Here is a 16,384-nt window from a genome sequence, read left to right as displayed (position 1 = left end):
TCACTGGAGGATTTTCCAAAAAAATTACTAAAGGATTTTCTGAGAAATCCATGGAAGAGCTTTTGAAGTAATCTCTATCTGGAATTTCTGAAAACAAAATTCTTAAGAGGTAGTTGATGGTATTTCTGAAGGAATCCCTGTAAAAAATCCTAGAAGAACAACTGGTGAAACTTTTTGAGAAAACCTTGCTGGAAGAATTTATTGAGACATTATCAAAATAATTCCTGCAGAAATCCTTTCATCCTTATATTTTTGGAGGATTTTTGGGAAAGTATCCTTGGGAGACGGATGGACGTATTTCCTTTCATACATATCTGGAAAAAAAACTTGCAAAAAATTTTGGCGAATATACCCAGTGAAGTCTCTTGATAGATTTATAAAGAAATTCCAGCGGGAATCTATGAAATATTTCTGGATAAACTTTCAAATGAATTTCAACTCTGGGAAGCAGTAGTGTTTCGAAAGACGGGAACACCTTTGAGGTGATAGAAGATTTCGTTTTTCCTTCGCATCCTTATCAGCGACAGATAATAACGTTGGCCATGAAATACGAAGGCGCATCATCAGCGAAAGTCGGGCCTTCTTCAAATGTAGGATGTACAAAACGCTGCTCGAACAGAAGAAAATGTCAAAAGAGTTCAAATATTCCTAAATACTTGTTTTTTTTTTATACAAAGTACGTTTAATTGGCAAATTGAGAGATAAATTTGTGAAAAAATTACCACTTGTCTTGTTTTGGTGGGATTCGAACCCACGACTCCTTATCGCTAGTTCGGCGCTTTAACCAACTAAGCCACAGAAAAAGCTACACTGAGGATACTGTTCGTATGTTTTTCATAGTTAACATCTTATGAATCAGTTATTTTTATTTTTGTCATCATTTCATAGTTCTCGTATGCTTTTCATACATTGAAAAGCGAAATCCATAAGACTTGTCGTATGAAAAATCTTATAAGAAGCATCGTATGAAAATCATAAGATGTGTTATGAAAGACCATTGCAAAACAAATAACAAAACCTTTTATTGGCTTGTAACCTCTTCAACTTCCGAAGCGTCGATGGGTATATGAGTAAAGCACGCACTCGCCAACCTTGACGTTCCTGGTTCGATTCCAGGTTGCGATTTTTTTTTTAACTTTGTGCAAAATATTTCATAACAATATGTATGATAGTCATAAATCATAGTTTCAGTTTTTATACGTTATCGGTATGATTTTCATACGTGAGTGTTATGAAATTTATACAGTAACAGTATGACAATAATAGTTGGCGCTTTGAATCCAAAATCATAGTTCGTAACTATGATTTTCGCAAGAAATTCTTGTGGCAAAAAATCATAGTTGGTTCATATGATTTTCGGAGCTGCAGTATCCTCAGTGTACGATTCTGCGGAATGGAAGGTCAAACTGGAATCGAAGCACCACCCTTATTTGACAATTAAACGTACATTGCCTTAAACCACTTCAAGTTTTGACGTCTATTTCAGACATACTGGCCGACAGTGATTCCATTGAGGGATGTCTCATGGAGTCCCTATCAGGCTTGTCCGCACTGAGCGCATAAAAATTCTGCTCTTTGGATTCACACCATCAACCACATCATAAATTAGAAATTTATTTATCTTATCAGATAGAAGGATGTTGAAATATCCTTAATATCATTTCGAACTGTCAAAAAACCGCACCACAGGGCCGCACTGGCCGTTCAAAGTAAAATTCACTGGAGTGTTTTCACTCGGGTGCAAATCTCTTTGCGCGCTCCGTGTGGCTATGCCTATCCCTACAAGAATTTCTCCAGAATTTGCTACTTAACTTCCTGGAACTAATGTATGTATAAGCAAGCATTCATGTCTATCAACTATATTGAGAAAAAATTACTTAAATTTGGTTCATAATAAGAACGACTGTCCAACATTTGTGTAGTGCTCAACAATTATCTAATCACCCCAATTTTCCACCGATTTTTGTCCAGTTACCGTGTTTCAATCAAACTGCAGCTCATAGCCTCAACGCACATCCGTTCCGCTCAAACATTCCTACTTAAAATCTCTCCCTAATCCACAACCAAAATCATCGTCCAATATACCCTACTTTAAATACTCTACATTAATCCCTAAAGCACCCTGTCTTATCCCACAGTCGACTTTTGACCAACCGTCCACCCCGCACTCACTCTAGTCGTACTGCGGATGTCAAGAGTACTCGTGACTGTGACTACTGGAGGAATGCTGCTGCTGTTGCTGCTCTTTCAGCCGACTCTGCGAGTGGGAGTCCTGCGAACCCGAGCACCTCGGCAGGTGGTAGTTCACGGCCGTCGGAAGCTCGCTGATGTCCGTCGTCTGATGGAGACCGTCCAGCGTCGACGCCGGCTTCCCGTTGGCATTCTCGACGACGTTCACCACGCTGACCATACCCCGCTGGATGTTCCGGTGTTGGTGGTGCTGGTGGTTGAGGACCGCGGTGGGAGCTGCTAGCCGCATCCGGTACTCTTCGGTGCTGTGGTACTGCGGTCGCCACCGTACCGACAGCGAACGTTGTCGATCTGGAAGGGTGGATCAGAGAGAGAGAGAGAGAGATGGTGGGTGGGTGAATGGAAATCGTTTTGATTAAAAATTTTATGTCGAGGTATTTTAGTTTGGGTTTTGCTGGAGGAAAGTAGTTACAGCAAGATGTCGCCATTAACATGTTTGAGGTTTTTTGTATCGGACATGCAAGGTGGATATGCGAAATTTTCGGCTATTGTAAGGAACGATATAAGTTTTTAAAACTGTTAGAGGGAGGTGCAAAGCCTCTCAAATCAATTGAATTCGGAAAATTTTGAAAAAAAAGTTGAATATTGTCCAATTTTGGAGTCCTGAGAAGACTTCTGATGAATTTCTGAGATAAATTTCGATTAACTTCATAGAAGAAACCTGAAGAATCCCCGAGAGGAAATATCTGAGGTGAATTCTTGAGAGAAATTCCAATGAATTCCTGAGAGAAACTCCAATAAATGTCTGAGAGAAATTTCAATGATTTGCTGAGATGAATGTCTAAGAGGCATGCCGATGAACTTTTGGGAGCAATCCCGATGAGTTCCTGAGAGGAACTTCAACGAATTCCTGAATGGAATTCCAATGAACTCCGGAAAGTAATTTCGATGTATTCCTGAAAGTGGATTCCTTCGAGGAAGTTCAATGAATTCATGAGAAAAATTCCAATGAACTTCTGAGGATGAGGATTTCCGATTAATTCCTGAGTGAAATTATGATGAATTCCTGAGAGGAATTTCGATGAATTCCAGAAATGAATGCCAATGAATTTCTGAGATGAATTGTAAATCTGTAAATCTTTTGAGAACTATGAAAATCCATGATTTTTTTTCCTTATAGTTCCTAATTCTCTAAAAAGTGCTTCTAAACGTTCTTTCAAAAGTTCTCCTGGGATTTTTTTCTGGGATTTTTTTTTTCTAAATAATTCCTGAGAGGAATGCCAATGAATTCCTGCGAGAAATTTTGATGAATTCTTGAGAGGAATTCCTATGAATTCTTGAGAGGAATTCCTATGAATTCTTGAGAAGAACTTAAAAAAAAATTCTGAGAGGAATGGCAATGAATTCCTGAGAGAATTTACGATGATTTCCTTAAAGGAATGCCAATAAATTCCTGAGACGCGTTCCAACGAACTTCTGAGAGATATGTCGATGAATTCCTGAGAGGAATTTTATTGAATTCCTTAGAAGAATTTCAACGTATTCGTGAGAGAAATTCCGATTAATTTCTGAGAAGAATACTGCCCCCATTCACATAACAGTCCCATATGCATAGGAAATCCAGCAAAGATGGGACTGTTATGCGAGTGGGGGCAGAATAGTTCCAATAAACTCCTGAGAGGCATCCCAAACAATTTCTTAAAGGAATTCCGACGAACTCTTGAGGAAAATGCCGTGGAATTTCTGAAAGAAATCTCAGTGTACTGTTGTGAGGAATGCCAATAAATGCCTGAGAAGGCTTCTGATGAATTCGTGAGAGGAATTTTGACGAATTCCTCAGAAGAAACCCGAAAAATCCTAGAGAGGAATTCGAAAAAAATCGATAAATATCTGAGATGAATTCCTGAGAGAAGTTCCAATGAATTCCTGTAAGAAACATTAATAAATTTGTGAGAGAAATTTCAATGATTTACTGAGAGGAATTGCAGTGAATTTCTGAGAGGGATGCCGATGAATTTCTGTGAGCAATTCCGATGAATTTCTGAGAGCAATTTTAACGAATTCCTGAATGAAATTGCAATGAACTCCGTAGAGTTATTCCAAAAAAAAGTAAATTCCTTCGAGAAAGTTCGATGAATTCATGGGAAAAATTCAAATGAATCTCTGAGAGCAATCTCGCTGAGCTCTAGGGAGGATTCGCGATGAATTTCTTACAGGATTTCCGATGAATTCCTGAGTAGAATAATGATGAATTCTTTAGAAGAATTCCAATGAATTCCAGAGATGAATGCCAATGAATTTCTGAGAGGAGTTGTAAATCTGTAAATCTTTTAAGAATTATGAAAATCCATGATTTTTTTTCCTAATAGTTCCTTATTCTCTAAAAAGAGCTTCTTAACGTTCTTCCAAAAGTTCTCCTGGGGATTTTTTTCTGGGATTTTTTCTAATTAATTCCATAGAGGAATGCCAATGAATTCCTGCGAAAAATGTTGATGAATTCTTGAGAGGAATTCCAATGGATTCTTGAGAAGAACTTGAAAAAAATCCTGAGAGGAATGGCATCGAATTCCTGGGAGAAATAACGATGAATTCCTGAAAGGAATTCCAATAAACTCCTGAGAGCGATCTCGAAGAATTCCTGAGATGCATTTCAACGAACTTCTGAGAGATATGTCGATCAATTCCTGAGAGGAATTTTAATGAATTTCTAAGAAGAATTTCAACGTATTCCTGAGAGAAATTACGATTAATTTCTGAGAAGAATATTTCCAATAAATTCCTGAAAGGCATCCCGATAAATTTCTTAAAGGAATTCCGTCGAGCTCCTGCTAGGAATTCCGATGAACTCTTGAGGCAAATGCCGAGAAATTTCTGAAAGAAATCTCAGTGTACTGCTGTGAGGAATGCCAATAAATGCCTGAGAAGGCTTCTGATGAATTCGTGAGAGGAATTTCGACGAATTCCTCAGAAGAAACCCGAAAAATCCTAGAGAGGAATTCGAAAAAAATCAATAAACATCTGAGATGAATTCCTGAGAGAAGTTCCAATGAATTCCTGTAAGAAACATTAATAAATTTGTGAGAGAAATTTCAATGATTTACTGAGAGAAATTGCAGTGAATTTCTGAGAGGGATGCCGATGTATTTCTGTGAGCAATTCCGATGAATTCCTGAGAGCAATTTTAACGAATTCCTGAATGAAAATGCAATGAACTCCGGAGAGTTATTCCAATGAATTCCTGAAAAAAAAGTGAATTCCTTCGAAAAAGTTCGATGAATTCATGGGAAAAATTCAAATGAATCTCTGAGAGCAATCTCGATGAGTTCTAGGGAGGAATCGCGATGAATTTCTTACAGGATTTTCGATGAATTCCTGAGTAGAATAATGATGAATTCTTGAGAAGAATTCCGATGAATTCCAGAGATGAATGCCAATGAATTTCTGAGAGGAGTCGTAAATCTGTAAATCTTTTAAGAATTATGAAAATCCATGATTTTTTTTCCTAATAGTCCCTTATTCTCTAAAAAGAGCTTCTTAACGTTTTTCCAAAAGTTCTCCTGGGGATTTTTTATGGGATTTTTTCTAAGTAATTCCTGAGAGGAATGCCAATGAATTCCTGCGAACAATTTTGATGAATTCTTGAGAGGAATTCTAATGAATTCTTGAGAAGAACTTCAAAAAATTCCTGATAGGAATGGCATCGAATTCCTAGGAGAAATTACGATGAATTCCTGAAAGAAATTCCAATAAACTCCTGAAAGCGATCTCGAAGAATTCCTGAGACGCGTTCCAACGAACTTCTGAGAGATATGTCGATCAATTCCTGAGAGGAATTTTAATGAATTTCTAAGAAGAATTTCAACGTATTCCTGAGAGAAATTCCGATTAATTTCTGAGAAGAATAATTCCAATAAATTCCTGAAAGGCATCCCGATAAATTTCTTAAAGGAATTCCGATGAGCTCCTGGGAGGAATTTAAATAAATTCGATAAATATCTGAGATGAATTCCTGAGAGAAATTCCAATAAATTCCTAAGAGAAACTCCTATCATTTTCTGAGAGAAATTTCAATGATTTGCTGAGAGGAATTGCAGTGAATTTCTGAGAGGGATGTCCATGAACTTCTGGGGGAAATTCTGATGAATTTCTGAGAGGAATTTCAACGAATTTCTGAATGAAATTCCAATGAACTGCAGAGAGCAATTCCGGTGAATTCCTGAAAACAAAATAGTGAATTCCTTCGAGGAAGTTCGATGAATTCATGGGAAAAATTCCAATGAATTTCTGAGAGCAATCTCAACGAGTTCTAGAGAGGAATTGCGATGAATTTTTCTGAGGATTTCTGATTAATTCCTTATTGAAATTATGGTGAATTCCTGAGATGAATGCCAATGAATTCCTTAGAGGACTTGTAAAAAAGTTTCCCTGTAAATTTTTTTTAGAATTTTGAAAATCTTTGATTTTTTTTCTATGAGATCCTCATTCTCCAAAAAGAGCTTCTAAACGTTCTTCCAGAAGTTCTCCTGGGAATTTTTTCTGGGATTTTTTTAATAATTCCTGAGAGGAATGCCAATGAATTCCTGCGAGAAATTTAGATGAATTCTTGAGAGGAATTTCAATGAATTCTTGAGAAGAACTTGAAAATAATCCTGAGAGGAATGGCAATGAATTCCTGAGAGAAATTACGATGAATTCCTGAAAGGAATTCCAATAAACTCCTGAGAGAGATCTCAAAAAATTTCTAAGACGCATTCCAACGAACTTCTGAGAGATATGTCGATGAATTCATGAGAGGAATTTTAATAAATTCCTTAGAAGAATTTCAACGTATTCCTGAGAGAAATTTCGATAATTTCTGAGAAGAATAGTTCCAATAAATTCCTGAGAGGCATCCCGATAAATTTCTTAAAGGAATTCCGACGAACTCCTGAGAGGAATTCCGATGAACTCTTGAAGCGAACGCCGGGGAATTTCTGAAAGAAATCTCGGTGTAGTGCTGTGAGGAATTCCAATAAATGCCTGAGAAGGCTTCTGATGAATTCGTGAAAGGAATTTCGATGAACTCCTCAGGATAAGCTCGAAAAATCCCAGAGAGGAATTCGAATAAATTCGATAAATATCTGAGATGAATTCCTGAGAGAAACTCCTATCATTTTCTGAGAGAAATTTCAATGATTTGCTGAGAGGTATTGCAGTGAATTTCTGAGAGGGATGCCGATGAACTTCTGGGGGAAATTCCGATGAATTTCTGAGAGGAATTTCAACGAATTTCTGAATGAAATTCCAATGAACTCCAGAGAGCAATTCCGGTGAATTCCTGAGAACAAAATAGTGAATTCCTTCGAGGAAATTCGATGAATTCATGGAAAAATGAGAGCAATCTCGATGAGTTCAAGAGAGGAATCTCGATGAATTTCTTAGAGGTTTTCCGATGAATTCCTGAGTGGAATTATGATGAATTCCAGAGAGCAATGCCAATGAATTCCTGAGAGGAATTGTAAAATTTTTTAACTGTAAATCTATTTAGAATTTTGAAAATCTTCGATTTTTTTTCTAAAAGTTTCTCAGTGATGTCTCTAAAAAGCGCTTCTAAACGTTCTTTCAAAAATTCTCCTGAGGATTTTTTCTGGAATTTTTTCGAAATAATTCCTGAGAGGAATGCAAATAAATTCCTGCGAAAAATTTCGATGAATTCCTGATAGGAATGAATTCTTGAGAGGATTTCCAATGAGTTCCTCAGAGCAATACCGATGATTCCTGAGAGGCATTCCAATGAATTTCTGAGAGAACTGTCGATGAATTCCTGAGAGGAATTCTAATAAATTCCCAAAAAGAATTTCAACGCAATCCTGAGAGAAATTCCGATTAATTTCTGAGAGGAGTTCAAATGCATTCATGAGAGTAATTCCAATAAATTCCTGAGAGGCATCCCGATAAATTTCTTGAAGAAATTCCGACCAATTCCTGAGAAAAATTCCGATGAATTCTTGAGGCAAATACCGTTGAATTGCTGGAAGGAATCTCGGTGTATCCCATTGAAGAATTTCAATGAATTCCTCAGAAAAAAAAACCGTAGAATCCCTGAGAGGAATTCTAATAAATTCGATAAATATCTGAGATGAATTCCTGAGAGAAACTACAATAAATTTCTGAGAGAAATTTCTATGATTTGCTGAGAGGAACCGCAGTGATTTTCTGAAAGGGATGCCGATGAACTTCTGGGAGCAATTCCGATGAATTCCTGAGAGGAATTTCAACGAATTTCAGAATGGAATCCCAATGAACTCCGGAGACTATTTCCGATGAATTCCTGAAAGGCATTTCGGTGAATTTTTCTGAGAAATTTCAGTGCATTCCTTCGCGGAAGATCGATGAATTCATGGGAAAAATTCCAATGAATTTTGAGAGCAATCTCGATGACTTCTAGAGAAGAATCTCGATGAATTTCTTAGAGGATTTCCGATGAATTCCTGAGAGGAATTTCTAAAAATTTTCCCTGTGAATCTTTTTAAAATATTGATAATCTTCGAGTTTTTTCTAAAAGTTCTTGAATGAAAATTTTAAAAAGAGCTTCTTAATTCCTGCGATAAATTCCGATTAATTTCTGAGAGGCGTTAAAATTCATTCATGAAATAAATTCCAATAAATCCGGATAAATTTCTTAAAGACATTCCGCAGAACTCCTGAGAGGAATGCTGATGAATTCTTGAGGCGAATGCCGTTAAATTGCTGAAAGGAATCTCGGTGTACTTCTGTGAGGATTTCCAATAAATACGTGAGAGAAGTTTCGATCTATTCCTGAGAAGATTTCTGATGAATTCCTGAGAAGAAAAACTCAAAGAAGTCCTTAGAATAATTCTAATAGATTCGATAAATATCTGAGATGAATTCTTCCTTCCAAAAGTTCTCCTGGGGATTTTTTTCCGGGATTTTCCCGAAATAATTCCTGCGAGAAATTTCAATGGATTCCTGAGAGCAATTCCAAAGAATTCCTGAGAGCAATTCCGAAGAATTCCTGAGAGGCATTCCAATGAATTCCTGAGAGAAATGTCGACGAATTCCTGAGAGAAACTATAATGAATTCCTATGAAGAATTTCACCGATCTCCTAAGAGATATTCTAATAAATTCGTTAAATATCTGAGATGAATTTTTGAGAGAAACTCCAATGAATTTCTGAGAGAAATTTCAATGATGTACTGAGATGAATTGCAGTGGTTTTCTGAGAGGGATGCCAATGAATTCCTGGAAGAAATTCCGATGAATTCCTGAGAGAAATCTTCATGAGTTTTAGAGAGGAAATTCGATGAATTTATGAGACGAATTCAGATAAACTCCAGAGAGGAATGCCGATGAATTCCTGAAAAGAATTAAAAAAAAAATCCCTGTAAATCCTTCTAGAATTCTGAATATCTTCGAGTATTTTCTGAGTTTTTTTTTCTGAAAGTTCCTTCCTTCTCCAACCCGTAACGTGGGTAGATGAATGGTGCGTTACGGTGTAAGATCTACCATATAAAGTTTTAACTTGCTATTTTCCAGCCTGGTTTATTTAAATGCAGGAACATTCCAGGATCAAGATTTGGTGTACTTTTTCACACTATTTATCTATTTATTGTTTTACTCTATTCATTTTTCACTGCTATACCGTTTGTTTCAGATGGATGGAGGTAAATTTAACTCATATATATATATATATAACAATTTACAAAAATATAACAGTGGAGAACGTATCACAATTTAATACTATTTTCTATTTCAGATTTGCAAGCAGGCAACCAGCGATCAAAACGGCGAAGTATCTCTTTCTTTAGAAAGGTCAAGATTACCGTACGATTCCGTGACAAGTAGACCACGTTTTCCGCGTCGGTTTATTCGTGCCGGGTATCATAATTTCGGTTTTTTTACGATAATTTTTTTTTGTTCATCACGTATTCAACTTATATTACACGTTGCGAACATTCGCGGATAATAAATACGTACAACGGTTTTATTATCCGTATTTTTATTAACACGGGAACGCGAAAAAGTAATAAAGAACACAGGTGAAACTCAAAAGCTACGATTTTAGTTATTTAGTTGTCCAGTTTTCTCGTAAAGCTACGGCGCGAGTTTCGGTTTATCAGCATTGGCAGTAACACTAAACGGAATTGCATACATTTTATTTTCTGACTGAGAAACGATAAGCTTGAAACGTGCGTTATCACGAGTTGATCCGACATAAGCGTGGTTTAAAAATTATTCATACCCGGTATATAATTAAATTTAATACACAAACATACAATAACATAATTGTATTCTTCCGACAGCCGGCCGGTGGAAGACTAAATCACATCAAGGGTTGCATAGCTCACATCACTTACCAATGTGAATCCAGATCTTTGTAACTTTCTATCTCTTCCCACTAACAAACTTCCTTCCTGAGACAACCGTGGGGAGGCGGAGGTACACACGGTCTCTAGTAGCAACGGATGTCACACTAACATTCCTTCCCTTCCCCGATGACCGTAAGAACGTGGCCGACGCCGGTACTGACAATATAAAGTTTTGAACCTTCAAAATTGCACATTGAGGATGGAAAGCTTCACCCAGGCCCCATCCTTTTGGTTCCCTGTGCAATGTTGACTGTTCTGGTCAGTAACGGAGTAGCAACTACGAATTGTACGGTCATCTCATGCTCATGCTCATGTTCATGCTAAAAGTTCCTTCCTCCTCTAAAAAGAGCTTCTAAACGTTCTACTGGGGGATTTTCCTAGAATTTCTGTGAGTTTCCTAGAATTTTTCCAAGAATTTCGAGAGTTTGTTTATAAAGTTCATTCTAGAGTTCTTCCAGAAATTGATAGGGTAAATCTTCAAGAAGTTTCTTTTCCAAGAATCTCTCTGGGAACTCTCTATGGCAAATGTTCCCAGGTGTTCTTCCAACAGCTTTTCCAGATTTTCTTTCCAATGTTCGATCACATAGTAATTTTTCCGAATGGTCTCCCAGAACATCTTCCGGATTTTTTAGAGGAAACCTTTTTCACCCATATTCTCCCAGCAATATCACTATGAATTAATGCTAGAATTTCTGGTTTCAAAATAGTTAATGACAACACGTGATAGCCCTTGCTCAGTACTCAAACTTTGCCGAAAACATGGATACGATAAACTAGCATCTAGTATGTTTTTTACATACGTCCAATTTGGTTTCCAACAAACCCCACCACCCCCCCATATGTGGACGTATATTAGGGTCGGAGTGTATTCCTAAATTAGTGAGCTCATTTCATGTTTATCTTTATGCTTAGCTCAAAATTATTCTCCAACCAAAATATGTAGCACAATTCCGCAACTAATTAAATATTCTAAAGGCTATTATTCAAGTTATTCACACATTGTAGCAAATACAGCGACAACTTTTTCAACCCCTGTTCTGGATAAGCTTCCGATACCGTAGTTGTGATGGAACGTTTCTAGAAGCCTTAATCAAATTAAGCTCCTAACGTGTTGTTGCGCAACGTGCCCTGAAACGACACACAGTTCGTACAAAGAAATGTATGTTTGCTACACTCCGAGACAGCCCACCGGCATTTCCGGGGAGTGCCGTCCATACACTATCATCATATTGTTAATTGTCGAAGTCAAAGTCGAACAATCTGGATCAGGTTGCGACTGGTTCGTCGATTCTATTATGATTGTTGTACCCACGTGTAGGTTGGTGGATTAGAGACGGTTACATAAGCATACAGGGGCCACGCTCCTCCTGTTATCCAATCATCAGTTCCTTAGGGACACTAAATGGGAAAGCGTGAATAATGGCCGGAGCGGGCCAGTTGTTGTTGATTACATCGATTACCGGTTCTGCCGGGGCTGTGCACATTGTTTGCTTTCCCAGAACCATTATTCAACCGGAGGAGAGCCAGCTTGGTTTGCGAAACGGGACAAAGAAAAGCTGGTGTGGCATATAAAGCAGTTGCTTGCCTGATTATGTACCATCACCTTGCCACATCACAGTAAAAGCGTATCGATTGAGATGGATCATTTCCTTTGAGTTGATAAATGTATTAACATATGTACGTACGTATGTATGTTCTCTCACCTTGACGTATCAATCCGTTTGAACCTTGTTCTGTTTCTTAACAGAGTTTCTTGCACAACGAGAATCAGTAGGTAGGCTTGTGCTGGGTAGAGTGTGAGTGAACTGTGTGTAAATGTTCTGATGTAATTGCATGGAAGGAAAAGTTGCACTAATTGGATAATATTCTACGAAGAACGCTATCTGCTCAAAGCTTAAGGATTCCATGAGTTGCTTCCAATTAGTTATGCACACGTCTGCTTACTAGCATAGACTAATTTCAAGACCTCGATGTACCAAAGAAAACCATTAAATTTTCTGAGCCCAGTTCGTTACCCAATAATATTCATTACCGTGTATTTTTTCCACGTAAATTGCCTTTTGTGTAAATAATGTTAAGCGTGTAACACCCATCTGACAGTAAAGGACGAAACATAAATTACGTTATGGGTACCGAGAATTGTTCACAATCTGCAAACTTGACAGTGGAAAAAATTGCGACCATGACGCCGCTGTTACTAGTCTAAGTAGATCCTGCATCTATACACCAATTTTTTCTTCATGGATCCACCAATTCTAATTGCTGAAAGCATGCAGAAAAACTTGTAGTTTGAATGCACAGCAAGTTGCTTTTTGACGAATTGAGAGATGAATTTGTAAAAAAAATCACGTTCAGGTGGGATTCAAACCCACGACTCCGTATTCGCTATACCGGCGTTTTAACCAACTAAGCCGCAAAACAGGTAATGATTCTGCGGAATAGAAAGCCAAATTGTATACCCGAGCCCACATTGCACTCCGCATTCAACATTACACCAACGACGCTAGCCATGAAAATGTTTGACACTTCTCAGGTCAGTTTGACAGACACACATGCACGAAAAAGACTGATCACATATTCTACTTTATCGGTCTTGTTGCCGTCCTTTTCATGCTCATATTATATCTGGGGATTTTTTTTTATTATCGTACAAATTGGGCCGAAGGGTCTCAGATTTTCATTAAACTTTTCACGGTGTGTCTGGTAGAAGAAATTTATTACAAAAAAATAAGCATCGCTAATGTTTACGTTACGTGAAAGTTGACGCTTCTAGCTTTCATTCAAGCCCAACATCGAAATATTCCATCGGGGGAACTTTTTCATACAAAAATTGGGTATGTTTGTTAAGTAGAAATAGGGATTAATTTGGAACCGTTCATTTTGTATGGGGAAAAACAGTATTCTGAAAAAGTTGTTCGAGATCCCTCGGTGGATTTTTTTGAGGGACCGTGCAAATGAAAGCTGAAAGCCTCTATTTTTGAATAGCGAAAAATTTAACGATGCCTATTTTTTTGTTATAAACCTTTCCCATACACACGCCGTGTTTTCCACAGGCAGAGCTCATGGACAATGAACAAAAATTGTAAAAAATCCAGAATCGGCAATTTTTCCACAAAACTCAGGTGGATTTTTTTTTGTTTTCCTCTGACACTACTTACTTTGAAAAATCATAACTCAAGAGCGAAGCATCGTAAAACAAAGTTTTTTTTTAAAGAAAATGAAAGCAAATTCTGGACTCTGGACTGGAACCTGGACTGGACTGGACTCTGGACTGGACTCTGGACTGGACTCTGGACTGGACTCTGGACTGGAATCTGGACTGGGCTCTGGACTGGACTCTGGACTGGACTCTGGACTGAACTCTGGACTGGACTCTGGACTGGACTCTTGACTGGACTCTGGACTGGACTCTGAACTGGACTCTGGACTGAACTCTGGTCTGGACTCTGGACTGGACTCTGGACTGGACTCTGGACTGGACTCTGGACTGGACTCTGGACTGGACTCTGGACTGGACTCTGGACTGGACTCTGGACTGGACTCTGGACTGGACTCTGGACTGGACTCTGAACTGGACTCTGGACTGGACTCTGGACTGGACTCTGGACTGGACTCTGGACTGGACTCTGGACTGGACTCTGGACTGGACTCTGGACTGGACTCTGGACTGGACTCTGGACTGGACTCTGGACTGGACTCTGAACTGGACTCTGGACTGGACTCTGGACTGGACTCTGGACTGGACTCTGGACTAGACTCTGGACTGGACTCTGGACTGGACTCTGGACTGGACTCTGGACTGGACTCTGGACTGGACTCTGGACTGGACTCTGGACTGGACTCTGGACTGGACTCTGGACTGGACTCTGGACTGGACTCTGGACTGGACTCTGGACTGGACTCTGGACTGGACTCTGGACTGGACTCTGGACTGGACTCTGGACTGGACTCTGGACTGGACTCTGGACTGGACTCTGGACTGGACTCTGGACTGGACTCTGGACTGGACTCTGGACTGGACTCTGGACTGGACTCTGGACTGGACTCTGGACTGGACTCTGGACTGGACTCTGGACTGGACTCTGGACTGGACTCTGGACTGGACTCTGGACTGGACTCTGGACTGGACTCTGGACTGAACTCTGGACTGGACTCTGGACTGGACTCTGGACTGGACTCTGGACTGAACTCTGGACTGGACTCTGGACTGGACTCTGGACTGGGCTGTGGACTGGACTCTGGACTGGACTCTCTGGACTGGACTCTGGACTGGACTCTGGACTGGACTCTGGACTGGACTCTGGACTGGACTCTGGACTGGACTCTGAACTGGACTCTGGACTGGACTCTGGACTGGACTCTGGACTGGACTCTGGACTGGACTCTGGACTGGACTCTGGACTGGACTCTGGACTGAACTCTGGACTGGACTCTGGACTGGACTCTGGACTGGACTCTGAACTGGACTCTGGACTGGACTCTGGACTGGACTCTGGACTGGAATCTGGACTGGGCTCTGGACTGGACTCTGGACTGGACTCTGGACTGGACTCTGGACTGGACTCTGAACTGGACTCTGGACTGGACTCTGGACTGGACTCTGGACTGAACTCTGGACTGGACTCTGGACTGGACTCTGGACTGGACTCTGGACTGGACTCTGGACTGGACTCTGGACTGGACTCTGGACTGGACTCTGGACTGGACTCTGGACTGGACTCTGGACTGGACTCTGGACTGGACTCTGGACTGGACTCTGGACTGGACTCTGGACTGGACTCTGGACTGGACTCTGGACTGGACTCTGGACTGGACTCTGGACTGGACTCTGGACTGGACTCTGGACTGGACTCTGGACTGGACTCTGGACTGGACTCTGGACTGGACTCTGGAATGAACTCTGGACTGGACTCTGGACTGGACTCTGGACTGGACTCTGGACTGGGCTGTGGACTGGACTCTGGACTGGACTCTCTGGACTGGACTCCGGACTGGACTCTGGACTGGACTCTGGACTGGACTCTGGACTGGACTCTGGACTGGACTCTGGACTGGACTCTCTGGACTGGACTCCGGACTGGACTCTGGACTGGACTCTGGACTGGACTCTGGACTGGACTCTGGACTGGACTCTGGACTGGACTCTGGACTGGACTCTGGACTGGACTCTGGACTGGACTCTGGACTGGACTCTGGACTGAACTCTGGACTGGACTCTGGACTGGACTCTGGACTGGACTCTGGACTGGACTCTGGACTGGACTCTGGACTGGACTCTGGACTGGACTCTGGACTGGACTCTGGACTGGACTCTGGACTGGACTCTGGACTGGACTCTGGACTGGACTCTGGAATGAACTCTGGACTGGACTCTGGACTGGACTCTGGACTGGACTCTGGACTGAACTCTGGACTGGACTCTGGACTGGACTCTGGACTGGGCTGTGGACTGGACTCTGGACTGGACTCTCTGGACTGGACTCCGGACTGGACTCTGGACTGGACTCTATCAGGTATCAGAAGGCCGGCTCCAGAGGCACGTTATCCTCCATTTGGGACATTTGTGCCATCGCCAAAATAACAGCCTATTTCATCATCTACCTGAGGGAAAAGGAAGGAAAAAGGATTTGGATGGGGATAGGGACAGGTAGGGAAATAGGAAAAATACCCTGGAAGAGGGTACTAACGCACAAGCGTACCACAATGGGTTCAAACAGCGCCCTGAAAAGGGCACTGTAATAACGCATAAAGCGAAAGAGAGCCTATAGCTCTTTACCACAGCGGGTTAAGAACAACAGAATATTCTGAAGATTCAGGTTTCTG

The 16,384-nt window shown here is 40.4% G+C and overlaps 1 protein-coding gene across 2 annotated transcripts in view; it reads right to left on the bottom strand.

Annotated features, from left to right (window-relative positions):
• Positions 1 to 2,171: 2,171 nt before the first annotated feature.
• LOC109622760 (tachykinin-like peptides receptor 86C) overlaps positions 2,172 to 16,384 on the bottom strand; it is a 436,364-nt gene continuing 422,151 nt past the window's right edge. For both annotated transcript variants that reach the window (XM_062846629.1, XM_062846628.1), the window contains exon 7: positions 2,172 to 2,541. In XM_062846629.1, coding sequence (XP_062702613.1) covers positions 2,214 to 2,541 — 328 coding nt within the window. In that variant the 3' untranslated portion in view covers positions 2,172 to 2,213. The remainder of the gene's footprint in view (positions 2,542 to 16,384) is intronic.

This window comes from Aedes albopictus, chromosome 1 (genome assembly GCF_035046485.1).
Source record: "Aedes albopictus strain Foshan chromosome 1, AalbF5, whole genome shotgun sequence".
In the NCBI taxonomy this organism is placed as follows: Eukaryota; Metazoa; Arthropoda; class Insecta; order Diptera; family Culicidae; genus Aedes; species Aedes albopictus.
The sequence above is the reverse complement of the archived record's forward strand: the minus strand, read 5'-3'. Positions and strand labels throughout refer to the sequence as shown.